The sequence below is a fragment of the Archocentrus centrarchus genome, chromosome 21 (genome assembly GCF_007364275.1).
Source record: "Archocentrus centrarchus isolate MPI-CPG fArcCen1 chromosome 21, fArcCen1, whole genome shotgun sequence".
Classification (NCBI taxonomy): Eukaryota; Metazoa; Chordata; class Actinopteri; order Cichliformes; family Cichlidae; genus Archocentrus; species Archocentrus centrarchus.
In genome coordinates this window covers 23,238,481-23,255,072 of record NC_044366.1, presented here as the reverse complement: position 1 = coordinate 23,255,072, position 16,592 = coordinate 23,238,481, and the positions used below count along the sequence as shown (strand labels likewise).

Below are 16,592 nucleotides of genomic sequence, written 5' to 3'. Positions count from 1 at the left end.
TTGTGACATGGCACATTGCCCTGCTGGAAGCAGTCATCAGAAGATGGTCATAAAGGGATGGACATGAGCAACAACGATACTCAGGTAGGCTGTAGTGTTTAAATGATAACAGGTGTGCCAAGAAAATGTTTCCCACACCATCACAGGGAGGAAGGATCAGTGCTTTCATGCTGTTTACACCAAATTCAGACCCTACCATCCGAATATCACAGCAGAAACTGAGACTCAGACCAGGCAGCATTTTTCCAGTCTCCTATTGTCCAATCTTGGAGAACTTGTGCAAACTGCAGCCTCAGTTTCTTGTTCTTAGCCAACAGGAGTGACACCTGGTGTGGTCTTCTGCTGTAGTATTCTATCAGCTTCGAGATTTAACGTGCCATGCGTTCGGAGATGCTCTTCTGCATACCTTGGTTGTAAGTTACTGCTGTCTTCATATCAGCTCAAAGCAGTCTGGCCATTCTCCTCTGACCTCTGACAACAAGGCATTTTCACCCAGAGAACTGCTACTCACAGGATAGTTTCTCTTTTGAGGACCACCTTATGTAAACCCTAGAGATGGATGTGTGGGAAAATCCCAGTAGTTCCACAGTTTCTGAAATACTCAGAATTTCCCATCTAGCACCAACAACCATGCCACATTCAGAGTCACTTAAATGACCTTTCTTCCACATTCTGATGCTCAGTTTGAACTTCAGGCCGTCTTGACCACGTCTACATGCCTAAATGTACTGAGTTACAGTTAGAGTCAGTTACAGTGATTGGCTGGTCAAATACTGTCATTAACAAGCAGCTGACCAGGTGCACCTACAGAAGTGACCGTGAGTGTGTATGCAGCATTTCATAAAATCAGTTGTTTATGAAAACTGATTTGAAATAAATTAAATATTACAGAAATATTTAAGCATGATTTGTTACCAAAAAGATAAATGATACAATCTCCCATTTCAAACACTGACAGCTTAACAGAACACCTTTAAACAGAAACCTCTGAAGGAAATGCACTTTAAGTGACTGTTGAGTGCACGCTTAGTAAGATCTTTTACAGTAATTATAAAGTAAGATAATGCTTTCCTTTATCAGTAATAAAACCACAGTGCATCGTTACTGCTTTAATGCTACATCTCAGCACGTGCTTTCTGAAAAAATTCAGCCACCACTAAAAATATAAATTGTCAATACAGAAACCTTTTGGGCATCCATTTATATATCACTCAAGTAAATAGAGAAAGCAGCCTAAGCCAATTAACAGACATGTTTTCGGTTACAGGGCAAGCAGAGTCATTTAAACTCCCACCCAGGTCAAAAATATTCCCAATGTGTGACACGAACACGAAGGACAGCACGCTTCTCTTGGCTTCGAGTTTCTGAGCCACAGTTTGTTAAAATGAATCTTTCATGAAGAGAAAGCACACCTTCTTTTACTCGAAAATCTCTTCTCAGTGACGCCACGTGGCATCTTAACACAAGTGGAAAAACAAAAGACCACAGCAGGCCTCCAGGAACAACAGATGTGGCACTGCAATACCGTCACAGGTTCAGGCGGAAAGACGGCGACAAAGGCAGCTGTGAAGCTGTGCACTAGTAGGAAAATGTTAAGTCTGAGAGAGCTGTCTGTTTAGAATGCTATTTTTCACAAAGGCATGCAGGGGCAAGGGATTTATTTAGAAATACGTGGTCTGAAGGATGCAACTGCCAATTTTTAACGTTGTAACAAACACAGTGTGATGAATCACTACACTAAGGTATTAATATCTTGGTGTAGTGAGTCCAGTTTTGGAAATATCATGAGAGTGTCTTTGAATGTGAGATTATTTTTCAAAAATACTCCCAGTTAGTTATTACAGTCACATCAGGAAGTTCTAACCCCATTTCCCTTTACTGCTCACATTAAAATCCAGAGATAGCTGAGGTACCTACCAGAGCCCTTGACCTCACGCACATAGTTGCTAGGAAACCAGCCAGTCTTGCCATTCAGCATCCCTTCCCACCAGCCGCCCTCCTCCTGACGAGTCACGCCGATGATGTCGCCCTTACTGAAAGTGAGCTCATCCTCGTTAGTCTGCTGGAAGTTGAAACGTGCCTTCACCAGCAGCTGCTGTCCACTGTTCTCTGACATGTCCTGGCGAAGGAGGCAGGAATGTCAGCAAGGAGGAGGAGAAGCACACAGAAAGGAAAGTAGCATTTACCATCACTACTGTAAAAAAAAAAAAAACTTACTGTCTACAACTACTGCAGTCTTTGGTTAGATTTGACTAGAATGTGATAAATTGATAAATGGCTTAAATAGGTCGCGAGACAGCGGCTGATATGAACTGATGCAAAATGATGGATTTCATTTAGAGGCAGTTCCTGCAGTAAGAAACCTGATACTTGCTCCTGTGAAAATTTCTACTCAAGTAACTCTCCTATTTCTTATAAATTTATTTGCCCATGACATAAAAAGTTAGACACCTGCTGAGCAAGTGTCTGTACATGATTAGGCACACCTCAGGTGATGAGCTTCAATATAAGGTTCCTCTCCTGACATTGATTAAATCTCTAAAAACTCATCTCTGTTCATCATCAGAACTATTTAGATTTTTCTTCCATGACTATGTTCCCTTCATGCCTTAAAATAGCTTAGGTAGAGCTCTACACCTTTGCCACTTTCAGTATATGAGAATAATATGCAAATTTGCTCCTGCCAACCACTCGACCAACCACTGTGCCATTTGCCTGCAGCAAACTCTGTTCAAACACTAGAAAAGTACTTTACACGATGGCAGCATCTATTGTAGAAGAACAAGAAGGGTTGGTTTGTGACGCATCAGTATTTTATTTATTTTCTCTACAGTGTTAGAGCTGTAATGATAGATAGTATAAGCCTTTGACTCATATCCATCTAATCTGTGTCAATACTGGGTATCAGTAGCTGTTGACCTTACCAGACTGCGAAACTGGTTCTGCAGCAGCTTGGAGGATCGTCCCAGCGAAACCTGAGAGGACAGCGACTCAAACGACTTGATGCGGTGGGCTGAAGAGTGTCGGGCACACACCGAATCACTGCCCACACCGATATCTGCACAAGAGAGGGCGGAATATAAAAATCACTCTCATGCCCATCTTTCGTGGATACACTCCCACGTCCATAATGACACTGGCATCACATGCTGCACATTTTTAACTGACCTGCAGTCACTTTATTCAGAGCAACCAGACTGCTGAGCACCTTTGAGAAGTTAAGCCCCAGCAGCAGGTCACTGGCCTCGAAAGGCTGCGGGTGAGAGAAAAAAAGAACATGAGCTCAACAGCAGGACTGTGTCATCAGTCGGTCACAGGGCCAACACTGAGCAGTCAATCAATAATAATCAATATTCTTGACATAAGAACACAAGATCCCCAGAGACAAATCTATCTACAGCAGCTACAAACAAACAGACTCCATTCACAATCTTCTTCCATGCTGGGTGAATAATGTACAGTATAATATATAAAGCAATTTTGGTGGAAAAAATTAATCTTCTGGCTTCATAATCTTTTTAGGTAGGAGATGTTGATCTCAGAAAGTGAATATTACAGTATCATATATAACTTTAGAAAGTGATGTACACAGTGCAGAGACTGAAGTGTATAAACACTACTAGCAGAAGCTTAGCTTCTCCGTCTGCCTCCTGAAAACACAGAAACTCACAATATTTATGATTTGTCATCATTAGAGCCCGACCAGTATGGGATCTTTAATGCCGATACCGATATTTGGCGAGTTAAAACTCAGATATATCGGCCAATATTTTTTCCTTTCAGACACATGAAACAAACATTTGTTAAGAGTAGTTTAAAAAATAATAATTAATGTTACAACAAGATTACTCATTTATGTGCTGCCTGACTGCTCTGTTCAGCAGGTTGTTGCATTTGTGGCATCCCAAACACGTGTGTTGCCAACAGGGAAGTTGCAGAGTGCCCCCTAGTGAACAAAATATGCAGTGACAGCACTCATAACATGGTTGAAGTGTGGTTCTCTGTCCCATGATTATTATTTTTTAAATTTTCATTTATCGACGTAGGGTAAATGCAGATACCGATATCACAAATAGATCATGAAATAGATCCTATATATAGAATTCTTTTTTTATTTTCATCCATCCATCCAGTTTCTTAACTGTTTAACCAGTTCAGGGTCATGGGTGGGCTTGAGCATCTCCCAGCTGAGAGAGGACAGCTCGCCATCACAAGGATAACAGAGAGAGACAGACAACCATTCACACTCACATTCACATCTATGGCCACCAATTATCACTGATGAACCTAACTTGCTTGTCTTTGGCCTGTGGGAGGAAGCTGGAGTACCCAGAGAGAACCTACACAGGCACACAGAGAAAATGTAAACTCCACCAAGAAAGGCTCCAGCCGACCAGGAGATCTGAACCCAGAACCATCACTGTGTGAGGAGATGGTGCTAACCACTGCAGCGTCCCATCCTTCTATTATTTAGTGGATTTGTGAAAACATCTCGAGTGCCGAAAACTGCCATCTACCAAACCTTGCATTTAGTTAAACACATGTAAGACACATAATTGTTGTTTACAAAGTTTTTGGTCAGAATTCCTCAAGCTAATTCTTATGTCAGTAAACACTTTCCATGTTTAGGAAAATGGCTTTAACTGAATATGTCTTGTGGAAATACAGATGTAAACAAAAAAAGGCTGAATTGACAGAATAAATGTAAGCAGAAAAACAGAAAATTAACCTGATCCTAAGCATCCCTTATTTGGATCTTTTCGTAGAATTTGTTGACAATAAAAAAAAAGTGTAATGTCAGGCTTATCCCTTAACTGAAGTAATCACTGTTTGTGCCATCACCACCCCCGACTCTCAATGGCCTCTCTAGGTTAGTATGACTGGCAGTGACTGTATCTCTGTTGATGACTGCAGCCGTCTCTTCCTGTGTAATGCCCCCAAGTGATTAGTTACTCTCGCTTCAGTACCATTGAGGATGAGTGACTGAGAGATGAGAGTCTCTTTCATCTTCCGCTCTGATTGCAGATATGTCCTCAGGGAAAATGTGAATGACTGTTTGAGTGAGTAGTGTGGAACATAGAGCATGTAGGTGTTTGTGCAAAAGCTACACGACTTGCCGCCATAGAAAAGCACCCTCTTCCCCACCAGTCTACAGTCTTACTATATTCAGTTTTAGTCTCTTAAAATTAATTTTTCAATTTTAACAATAGTTCTCGCTTCACAGTGAAACACAACGAATTATGTATAATAAGGATTCATGCATGGTGATAATGAACATGACTAACACGACAAGCTTCAACTTGTCTGCTGGGCCTTAGCATCATAGCCAGGTAATGATCCCTGCAGGCTGAAACAATAGTCCAACACTCCTCTGTGACTCAGCATGCTACAGCAGTGCAACATATTGCACCCACACTGTCACAGTTGAGAAAATGAGAGGGTATTACAGCAACCTACTCCATGTATACTACAGGTAATGGGATATGAGACTGAAGTATAAGTAAAAACACTACATGACACTGAAAACTAAACAAAACAAACAAATAAAAAAGTATGAAACAAAGTGTTAACTTTAAAGGTGTTCACATCCATTTTGGGTGGACAGCATTAGAGCTGTTGTCCATTTTTTGCGCCTGATTTTTAAGACATCTGATTCTTAGCATACAGGCGAGCCAGCTAAGCAGTTTTCTGTGCAGCAAAACAGGAACAAACTCTTCAAGTTAGTCACCTGATCTCAATCCAGCTGTGTTTGAGTTCATGAAGAGCGCACAGAGGACAAAAGGCCCCTGATGAAGATTACAGCCCAAGAAGAGAGTTTATCCAACTCTGATTACCTACATTAGTCTGGCAAATTCAAATAACATGAACTATGCCTTTATTTAAGTTCAACTCATTCAGTTTTAGCACCTTAAAACTGTGAAACTGGTTCATCTAATGTAGATAAGTAGGTCAAAGTTCTTTTTTTTTTTTTTTGGTTGACTGACAGGGTAATCTATCATTTTTTTATAAAAAAAAAAAAAAAAACATTTTGAAGATGTAATTTTTTTGTTGATCAGTTAATCTGCTAATTGTTGCAACTTTATACATAAGAATGTAAAATCAAATCAAGGCTGCCACAGGCCTGCAGGACCGATACAAAGCACAAATGTCAAATATCAGCAATATTCAGCACATCAAACAAACATCAAACATTATACTATTAAATTGTGTTCTCCCGCCTTCATTTTTAACGTCGCCAAAATCAACTTATCAGAGAAATGTAGCCCATAGACTGTATATAAAAGATGGACAAAGCCACTGAAATTTCATCCATTTTTTGACGCCTTGACTTGAGATTTTTGCCTGTTGCCAACTTGGTGTTTTGGAACCAGACATCACAGGAGAGGAGTGGAGCTGTCTGAGTAAGACTGCATAATCTATTCTGACTCTAATGGGAACAACAATTTACCAAATTATCATCATGTTGTATTAAGTAAGATGTGAAACTCGCAACTGACCCCATAAAGTCATCAGGAAAGTGTTTACTGAGTTCATAGAGCAATGGAGCTAAGTGTTGTTTAACCATAGAGCCACTTTATTGCAACCAGAATCACCACAACCTGCTGGCCATTAGGAAGAATCCAGGTTTAAGGCCCTTCCACTTTACCTCTACAGGGGTGGCTGTAGCTCAGTAGGTAGAGCAGGTCACCTACTGATCGGAAGGTCAGCGGTTCGAATCCTGGCTACTCCGGGCTACATGCCAATGTATCCTTGGGCAAGATACTTAACCCCAAGTTGCTCTCCGACCGTTCTGTCGGAGTATGAATGTGAGTGAATGTTAGTTAATTAAAAGCACTTAGCTTCATAAAAATGGAAGTGCTTGTATGAATGGGAGTGCATGGGTGAATGCAAACAGGTTGTATAAGCTCTTTGAGTGCTCATACTGAGTAGAAAAGCGCTATATAAGAACTAGTCCATTTACCATTTACCTCCATTTTTCAGATCCAAAAGCTATGTCCATCTTTGAAGACACAGATACGTGGTGCTAAGCAACATATATTAAGAAAAATCCTCCTAAAAGCACCAACAGCACAAACACAATAAGAGGTCCAGTTCAGTGATATAAATTACACTTGGAGAAACCTAGCATCCACCTGTCAGTCAACACCCCTTTAAATGCAAACTTTCAAGATGTTAGTTATAGGGACATAATTAACATCTTGGTTTTAAACATGTTTATTTCTGTTATACATGTGGGAGTTTCAAAATGGAAGTCTATAACTTTCTTTTTTTAACAAAAGCAGTCTTAAGTGACCACTTGAGGTACTTTGCCACTTCACTAGCTTCGTTTTTCAGCCCAGGAGGTTACCACTTGGTGTAGACAGGTGGGTCTGTTATTAGACTCAGAGTTGGCATAATGTTACTATTCCAGTGGGACACGAGGGTTAATGAGTGCTGTAGCAACTGTGTTTCCTCCTTGATTGCATCATTAAAGTGCTGCATTGCAAAAGTTCTGCTTAGGGAAACAGACAGCTGAGACAACACAGAAATCTGCTAAAAATAAAGGAGAGGTTAACAAACCCGATTTTCAGCGTTTACTTGTAACGCTTGTAACCACACCAAGTAACGTTAAACAGAACAAAGCTGAAGTCAAAGCACACTGATATTTGGGAAAGCTGAAGAAAACCTTTCGGGACTCCAGGAAAGCTGAGTGTTAGCTGCATCTTGAGCCAGCCTGTGGCAAGCACTTAAAAAGTTGGCAAAAGCAATTATACATAAGCCTCACATGTACTTGCTGGGTTTTTTGTTTTTGTTTTTTAGCACCAAGATTGCAGTTTGGTGGCACAGAAACATAAAATGCTGAATCCTAAATGCTTTGCCTTTTCTTGACTATATTTGTGATATCACTGGATTCAATTTTTCTCATTTCTGTAGAAAAATGGATCCATATATTATCTCAGGGTAGATAATATATGGGGTTGTGGGAACTCCAATTCCTCTCCCTGTGGTCAAAGGCTTTAATGTTGAAGGGTCAGCAACAGCAGCCTTCCACGTGTCAGATGTGGTCACAAACATCTGAACAGAGTCATCAAAAGCACATCTAAAAGAGATCATTCCTTTTGAAATATTCCAACTATACATGCAACCACAGCAAATCTGGGATGTCGCAGCTCAGCCAAATGTCCAGCTTAACTCTATTAAAAAGAGGTCGGCCAGAACCGCAAAAGCACAGCGCCTTTATTTCTGTCTTTAACATGCAAGCGCCCACTGCTCTAATCTGCCGTCAGACCAGTTACCTGGGGTCAGAGCCAGCAGTGCTCTGGGCACTGGAGAACATCCATCTTTGCCCTACAGATGGTGAGCAGTAGGACTCCCATGTCCCAAATCAGAGTAATCCTGCTCTGTACAGTTAATTTAAAAAAAAAAAAAATTAGAACACATAAATCTGATCGTACGTGCACACAATTGAACATACTTTTAAAAAAGAGGGGCGGTGGGGGGGATTTGTGAGTAGGGCATCCTCTAGCAAGGTAAAAGCCTGACACAAAACAGTAGATGGGTACGGGGACTGTACCAGAAAGCAACACAGATCCTTGCTCAACACTGCTGCCAGGACCTGTCCCTGCAGTCAGCTAAAGCACACTCAGGTCTTATCCAATAAAATGACGCATGTAGTTTGCTTTGCTTGCATTTCATTTGTCTGTTACTACTAAATGGCATGTTTCACAAGCTCAGATATGACAGTGCTTTTGCCCAGCTCCACCTCTTGTTCTACGGCTGGAAGACTCAACAGGGGGAAGCAATGCTGAGGAACACAGAGTTGCATTGTCAGAGTGGGATGGTTCAATGACCCCTCTGTGCCCTGGCTGATACACAGCCATAAACAGCACTCTGTCCTTAATTTGCAGAAGAGTGTGGTGGAAATCTCATTAGCCAACGCTGTCAAATATCCAGATATTTCTATACAGGCCTAGGGCCGAGGTGCTGAATCCGTGGACATGTTTGGACTCTACACCTTATTATTATAACGCTTTAATAACTATGTTGGGACAAGACTGGCTTACATAACCATCGCAGCTTCAGTAACTTGTTTTCAGAGAAATGTTTCTAGCGTAGCCAGTGTGAAATGGTGGTGAGAATAAAGCCACGCGGGACAAAGCTTTGCATTAATCAGAAAGCGTAAACATAAAGGCGCCTGCAACTGCAAGTGAGGAACGCGGATATTTTCATAGTATCAATTAGCGTCCACTGAGGTGGCTGAAATACTGCACATGTATCCACCGGACGATAAAAACAAAGCTCCCAGCAGAGCGATGGGTGATTGTTCTCGCTCGGTAATTCACTCCTCCTCCCTCTCTGTCAGGGGCTCCGTCCCTCCGCTCCATGGACGCATTGTCCATTGTCTCCTCCTGAGCATGCAAACTCTACATTTCAGCCAGCTCCTCTGCGTGCTTAAGGACACAGAAGCGTGTCCGCAAACGCCTGACCTAAACCCAAAACCTGAGAGGGTACTCACCTCGACACGGAACGATGTGCAGCCCTTTAGAAACTCTTTTATGTTGCTCAGGCACTCGCCGTCGTTCTTCGGTTCTTGGTAAATCTGAAAAACAGAAACGCTGGTTAGGAGATAAACTTCCAGTTCACGCTGCGCGTGTCTTGCTTTTCACACTGCGGTTGCGTGTGATTTTAACTGCCTTAAAAATGTATCTTCTTCTTCTACGTCGCGCATTCTACTGCCTCTTATGTGTGAGCACTGGGCCTGACACTCCGGGAGGCTGAACACAAACCTCCGCGGAGCGGGGAAGTGGAAGAGGCTGCTTTATTGGGTCCAGGGAAATGACGTTGACAAATAGGGATCCCCCCACCACCACCACCCGACCACCACTGATGTTGCTGTAGCCTATGGGTGTACTGATTTTATTCCTGTCTCCTCTGTGTGAATAAGAAGAGTAAAGTAAGCAAAAAATCCCTACTCACACGCGTTAGAGAGCAAAATACTGGGAACACTAATACAACTCAAAAAGACTACAAACTGGAGCCTCCATAAACGTGTTAAATTTTTTAAATATTTTAAAAAATCACCGTGATGATGCAGTTTATTCTACTAACATATAATAATAAACAATAATTTTCTTAAATGTTAGTATACTAATGAGTACATTTTACAGATGACATCAAACTTGTGAGTGCTCTCTGGTGGATGAACCATGAAGAAGTTATTTTTCAAACATATCTGCAGCATTTCTGTACTGCTATTTCTTAGAGTGTAGTTTATAGGGAAATAAAAATACATATTTAATAAAGTCTAATTTTCAAATAGACTATGAGAGTATTTAAGGCTATTCAAAGTTTACATGACTGAGTGCCAGTTCAGGGAGCTTATATATGACTGATTGCTGCACGGGAAAGAACGCACACCATCAAACACTTTTTTCATTAGTTTTTGTGATGGGTCTGTTAGCAGGATGGTTGTTTATGTTGGTAATTGTCATTTTCTGAGGTGGCTTTGACATGTCTTTTTATCAGGTGTTTTTGCCAGTACTGGAACAGTTAACGCTTGAGTTATAGTACTAGTATATAGCGCTGATATGCAGTGTAAAAACACAGTATAACGAGAAGCATAATTCCTCTGTGAAACACAATGTAATATGCTGTAACGGCATCTAGCTTGCTCATTATGCAATAACTAATATTCTGCCAGTGTAGACATGAGTGTTTCCATAGCTCAGACAATAAGAATTTGCTCTCACTGGCCACTTTATTAAGTTCACTTGTTGAGCTGCTTGTAATTCAAATATCTAATCAGCCAATCGCATGGCAGCAATTCAGTGCATTTAGGCATGTAGACGTGGTCAAGATGACCTGAAGTCCAAACTGAGCATCAGCATGGGGAAGAAAGGTGATTTAAGTGACTCTGAATGTAGCGTGGTTGCTGGTGCCAGATCAGCTGGTCTGAGTATTTCAGAACCTGGTGATCTACTGGGATTTTATCACATAACCATGTCTAGGGTTTACAGAGAATGGTCTGAAAAAGAGAAATAAATTCCAGTGAGCGGCAGTTCTCTGGGTGAAAATGCCTTGTTGATGTCAGAGGTCAGGGGCGAATGGCCAGACTGCTTCAAGCTTATAGGAAGATAACCATAACTCAAATAACTACTTGTTACAACCAAGGTATGCGGAAGAGGATCTCTGAATGCACAACACATCTAACCCTTGAAGCAGATGGGCTACAGGAGACCACAGCAGGTGCCAGTCCTGTCAGCTAAGCACAGTAAATAAACAAGAGGCTACAATCACACAAGCTCATCAAAACTGGACAGTGGAAGACTGGAAAAACATTGGCTGACCTGATGATTCTCAATTTCTGTTGACATTCAGATGGTGGGAACACAATATGGTGTTTTTTTTTTTTTGTTTAAATCAACTTTTCAAACTGCTGATGGTCGGGGTATAATGGTTTGGAGGTATGGTATTTTCTTAGTACTAACTGAGCACCACATGCCACAGCCTAACTGAATATTGTTGCTGACCATGACCATCCCTTCATGACAGTGTATCCATCTTCCAGTGGCTGCTCCCAGCACCACAGCCTGTCATGTCACAAAGCTCATATCATCAGTGAGTTCACTGTACTAAAAAATGGACTCCACAGTCACCAGATCTCAATGCAACAGAGCACCTTTGGGATGTGGAGGAACAGGAGATTCACATGATGGATGTGCAACATATGCACATATCTGCAGCAACTGTGTGATGCTATCATGTCAATACGGACCAAAATGTCTGAGCAATGTTTCCAGCACCTTGTTGAATCTGTGCCACAAAGAATTAAGACAGTTCTGAAGGCAAAAGGGGGTTCAACCCAGTTCTAACAAGGCGTCCCAAAAAAAATGGGAGTAAGCGTAGCTTCAATCAGTTCTGAAATCCTCTCTCTCGCCTACATTTCAAGATTTATTAGCACCAAATGGACAGGCCAGTTTCTCCTGTGATGGCAGAGAAAGGCAGATACACCAACTCACAAGTATAAACAACTACATCGCCCTCTAATGAGGACATCTTTGAATTTATAGGGAGTCAACACGTGAATATAAATTAAGCTTAAATCTGATGGCTCAAGCAGCAGAGTTGAAACTGAAGACAGACACTCCCTTGCTCTTGTTCTGTGCAGCTAGTGTGACCTGAACTGTAAATGGGGGAAATGCATCTTGTTTTTCTCTTGGGCCTCATAAAATGTTAGCCAGGGCTGCCATTGCCCCACGGGCCACACTTGAAAGTGTATATTTACCTTTAACTGCATTTCTGTGTTTGGCCTTGCACTTGCAGAAAAAACACAACATTCTTCATATTTCCCCATCCTTTTTCATTTCCACACATGCTGTCATTCTACTCACAATATTCCCCATAGCCTCTAACCTGTTCTCATTTTCTTCAGTTTGACTTTGTCTCCACATTCCCGGTGTGATCATGAGAAGGGCATTTGTCAGGGCAACGATAAGCATGCATGTACAATCAAGCGATTAGCACAGGGCAATCAAAAGAGTTGTTGATGATAAGGGAGGCATTCTTTACAGGTGGAACTGAGGCCAGACACACTGTCTTAACACGTACCAGCCTGGCAGGAAACAAAATAACAAAGAAGCAATGCATATGAGCGAGGCGAGGGCTGTCTCCTGATGTCTAGCATCTATCACAACTCGGCCCAGCTGTGCTACACATCTACCACTTTTGTCATGCCCACACTGTACAGTGCAGCCCAGAATAACAGTGATTGCTCAACACTGACTTTGACTAGAGTTGTCACTGAGAAACACCTTACTTTCAAGTAACAAAATAAAGTGGCAATATCAGCAAAAAAGGAAGATAGATAGATAGATAGATAGATAGATAGATAGATAGATAGATAGATAGATAGATAGATAGATAGATAGATAGATAGATAGATAGATAGATAGATAGATAGATAGATAGATAGATAGATAGATAGATAGATAGATAGATAGATAGATAGAAACAGCATCTTCATTGCGTAGTTTGTCCACCAGAGAGCACTGACTAGTTAATTATTCAAATAGAACATTTTAAATGTATAGTGTATGCTAATAATTATTTAAAAGATAAACTGAATCTGATCTGTATCAGAATTCCTTGTTTGTTGGTGCTTCTTTAGGTTGAAATTTTTAGTTTTGGGCAGGTTATTATTATTATTATTATTATCAGCTCACTTTGTTTTGGTTCAGCACATCTATTATTATTATTAGTGTCTAGGGATTAGCTTGAGAGTGAAAATATTTTAAATTTGCTTTTGCTTTTTTACTTTTATTATGAATAAAGCTCATAACTCTATATGGTGTCCACACACATTAGTCATGTTCAGCCAAATTAATGATTATTTTATAATTACGAGCATTTAAAAGGCATTTGCAGGTTACCAAATTTTGAAAAAAAATCTTAAGTTAAATGAAAATCAAGCACACCACGTCCATTATAAATGTGACAGAAGAACGTTAGTTAGTGAGACCAGCACATTTGTCCACACGGGATTTCACCCATCACCATGTAAGGATTGAGCTACTTAAAAGGGAGGCTGTCTTTTAACCACCCCTCAGATGTTCTCGTGCATGCATGATGATCAAACATAACCGCCATGTCAGAGTAATATCTGTCATTTTAAGGGAGAAAACGGAAGAAGTCGTTTGGCCATCCGCAGGCAATTTTTTTGTATGGAGGTGCAGGTATAGCCTCGAGCACCACATCCTCTTTTCAGGAAAACAAATGGCCTCCTTCAGGTTGCTGTTGAAACCAGCAGACGCTGCTGGTACGTTGACAGACACAAACACTGCGCTGTTTCTTTAAAAAGGGAGAGGGTCTATCGCTGTCTATGCGCCTTTGCAGTCAATGGCGGCCCACTCTTATAGCAACGGGTTGTGTACAAAAAAAAAAAAACCATCTCATCCCTGGCGGATCATTTTGTGTGCACTATCAAAATACATTGACATACAAGCAGCATCACCCGGGATTAAAGAGGAATTTAAAACAGGGGGCTTCAAACAATAACGAAGGTCTGTTGAGTGTTTAGACCTGCATTAAAAGCATATATCGAGGCCTTCAGCAGAAAGCATCTAACAGCTCCTAAAGAATGATCAGTTTCCCTTTTGCTGTAATGTTGCCTTATTTTGAGGAGATTAACAGGCGGTAGAAGCAACGACCTCTTTTCTTTTTCACCCCCTTTTTTTTTTTCACGCTGACATACGTGTAACCATAGTGCTGCTATCGCAGACAATAACACGGGTTGCCGTGACCTACAAAAGAAATTTCCTCATGGATCACTGGGCAGAAAGAGAGGCCAGACAACAAACCGCGTCGGTTTCCCTGTGCTGGGGAACACGGAGACACGCCGACGGGGAGGGCGGTCGTGGATGCAGAGGAGAGCGGGGAGTGAGTGTGGGCAATTTCCCTTACTTTCTCCGTGGACCCCGGGCTGAGCCGCTCCAGCAGTCTACATAAGACCACCCCATCCTTCAGGGAGGTCTGCAGAAATGCTTCAGGATCCGAGATGGTCTTCTTCGGCGATTCCAGCACCCCGAGCGTTATCAACCATGTAACCGTCTGTTCCGCCGAATTCATGTCCAGTCAGAGCAGATCCGATTCACAACAAAGCGGCTGTGTTTTGGTATCTCAACAGCTCACCGCACTGGTTTACGCTGTCATCTGTGCGTTAGAACAGAAACATCATTAATCCAAAAAATATGAATCATGAGATGAGAGAGAGGAAGAGCGAAGAGGGCTGCGGGAAAAAAAAAAAAAACCTCTACCTCGGGTGGATGCGGATAACGGCTGGCTGGTGGAAATTCAGTAAGTCTGTTTCCCCCCCCCCTCTAACCTGGAAAGCTGTCAAGTGCGGTTCGCTGTGATGCGTAGAGGCGGTGGACTGCATACATGCGCATCGCAGCCGCCAGCCGCTCGTCTATTGGATGACATCACAGGAGAGGGACAAGCCGGTCCAACCAGTTGTTGGAGCACTTTATCATGTCATGAACAGGCTTTCAATGCGTGGCTTTGCATATCCTGCTCTTTTATCCGTTTTTTTATACCACGCCACAGGCTATCCGTTGTTATCTGCTTTAAGCTGGGGTTTTTTTTGTTGTTGTTTTTTTTTTTTTTTTTTTTGGGGGGGGGGGGGGGGGGTCCAATTACAAAAGGGGCAGCTGAGCAGACAAGTCATCTCTCTGATCTCTTTTAAAAGACATGCTCTAAAGAAAGGTACTGTAGCACAAAATATTTCTGAGCCAGGACATTTTGTCCAAAGCTCTTTTATAACACTGATCTATCCGTAAAGACCTGCTGCCAGGCTGTTGTATAGGCTACCATATTATAGCTCTTATCTCCCTCAAGAGAACTGTTTAATGCAGTGGTACTTTCACTGGGGTTCATTGGAGGTTACATTAAAAATAAATACACATAGTTCTTCTGCATAAAGCTTTGATATTTATTTGTGAAATACTAACTTTACCTTTGAGGGTCTTCATAAAAACTAATAAAAATAAAAAACGTAAAAAACTCTCAGATAAGCCTGTATTGTAAATCCTTAAGAGAACTTTGTCTTGTGTGTACACGAAAGCATAGTGAACATTGCATCAAACTATCTTTAACGTAGAGTACAACTACCAGAGTAAACACGAAAAACACACACTATTACACAGATGCATCAAGTCATGATATTGCACAGCGACCCAGCCCTCACGCCGACCTCTCCAAATACACACATTCATGTTCTACTTCTAAATAGTTTAACCAGTAAAGAAAAAAAATAGTCCTGTTCTGTACACTGCGAATTTTACCCCGAGGACATCAGCTCATACTCTTTGTGTTTACAGAACGTGGCTTGAGTTACAGGTGTTTTTAAGGCCCCATCTCCTCACTAGCTCCTTAAATAAATATCTCCCAGAGACACGTTGGTGGTGACAGTCCCATTATTAGTCCTGCCCTTGTTAAACTTTTGAGAAGAGTTTAATGGAAGGGAAGGGGAAAAAAAGTTTATCATCTGCCTTAACAGGTGATGGATATTAGAAACATGATTACACAATGTGTATGTGCGCATGTGTAAAGAAGGTGTTACTGAACAAGAGAACACTGTTTAGCACTCTCTCACTCTATTTGTCCTGCAAAGGCAACAGGAAAACGTTTAGGTGAGTTCTCATATTTCCACTGCAACCTGCACGGAAACAGAGGAGCGCGTCAATTCCCATTTTGGACACGAGGTGGCGCCTTTGGTTCACTGTGTCTACTGATCTGTTCTAATCTTTTCAGTGCCTTCTGGGTTATGTTATGAGACACCTCTAGGTGGTTTATAGCTGCATGCTGTGCTAACACAGCAAACTGCAATAACACCTATATATGATTATAGGGATTGCTAAGCATTTAATCGATTAATCTGAGGCAGTGAGGGGCTTTGCTTGCATACTTCAAGTGTTTACTGAGACCTGGTTTTTAGAAGTTCAAAATATTTGTATGTAGTCTATATTTGTTTTAGCTGACATTTAAAACAGTGGTTAAAATGGTGTGAGGTGAAATTGTTAATTTCTAAAATAACGCTCCTCATGGTGACTAAATCT

The 16,592-nt window shown here is 41.4% G+C and overlaps 1 protein-coding gene across 3 annotated transcripts in view; it reads right to left on the bottom strand.

Moving 5' to 3' along the window:
* arhgef7a (Rho guanine nucleotide exchange factor (GEF) 7a) overlaps nt 1–14,923 on the bottom strand; it is a 32,876-nt gene extending 17,953 nt beyond the window's left edge. For 2 of the 3 annotated variants that reach the window (XM_030757895.1, XM_030757894.1), the window contains exons 1-6: nt 14,793–14,923; nt 14,440–14,688; nt 9,497–9,580; nt 3,169–3,253; nt 2,925–3,058; nt 1,918–2,119 (exon numbers count right to left, since the gene is read on the bottom strand). In XM_030757895.1, coding sequence (XP_030613755.1) covers nt 1,918–2,119; nt 2,925–3,058; nt 3,169–3,253; nt 9,497–9,580; nt 14,440–14,604 — 670 coding nt within the window. In that variant the 5' untranslated portion in view covers nt 14,605–14,688; nt 14,793–14,923. Of the gene's footprint in view, nt 1–1,917; nt 2,120–2,924; nt 3,059–3,168; nt 3,254–9,496; nt 9,581–14,439; nt 14,689–14,792 lie in introns of those variants that run through there. The other variant, XM_030757893.1, reaches the window with a different exon arrangement.
* Nucleotides 14,924–16,592: the final 1,669 nt, after the last annotated feature.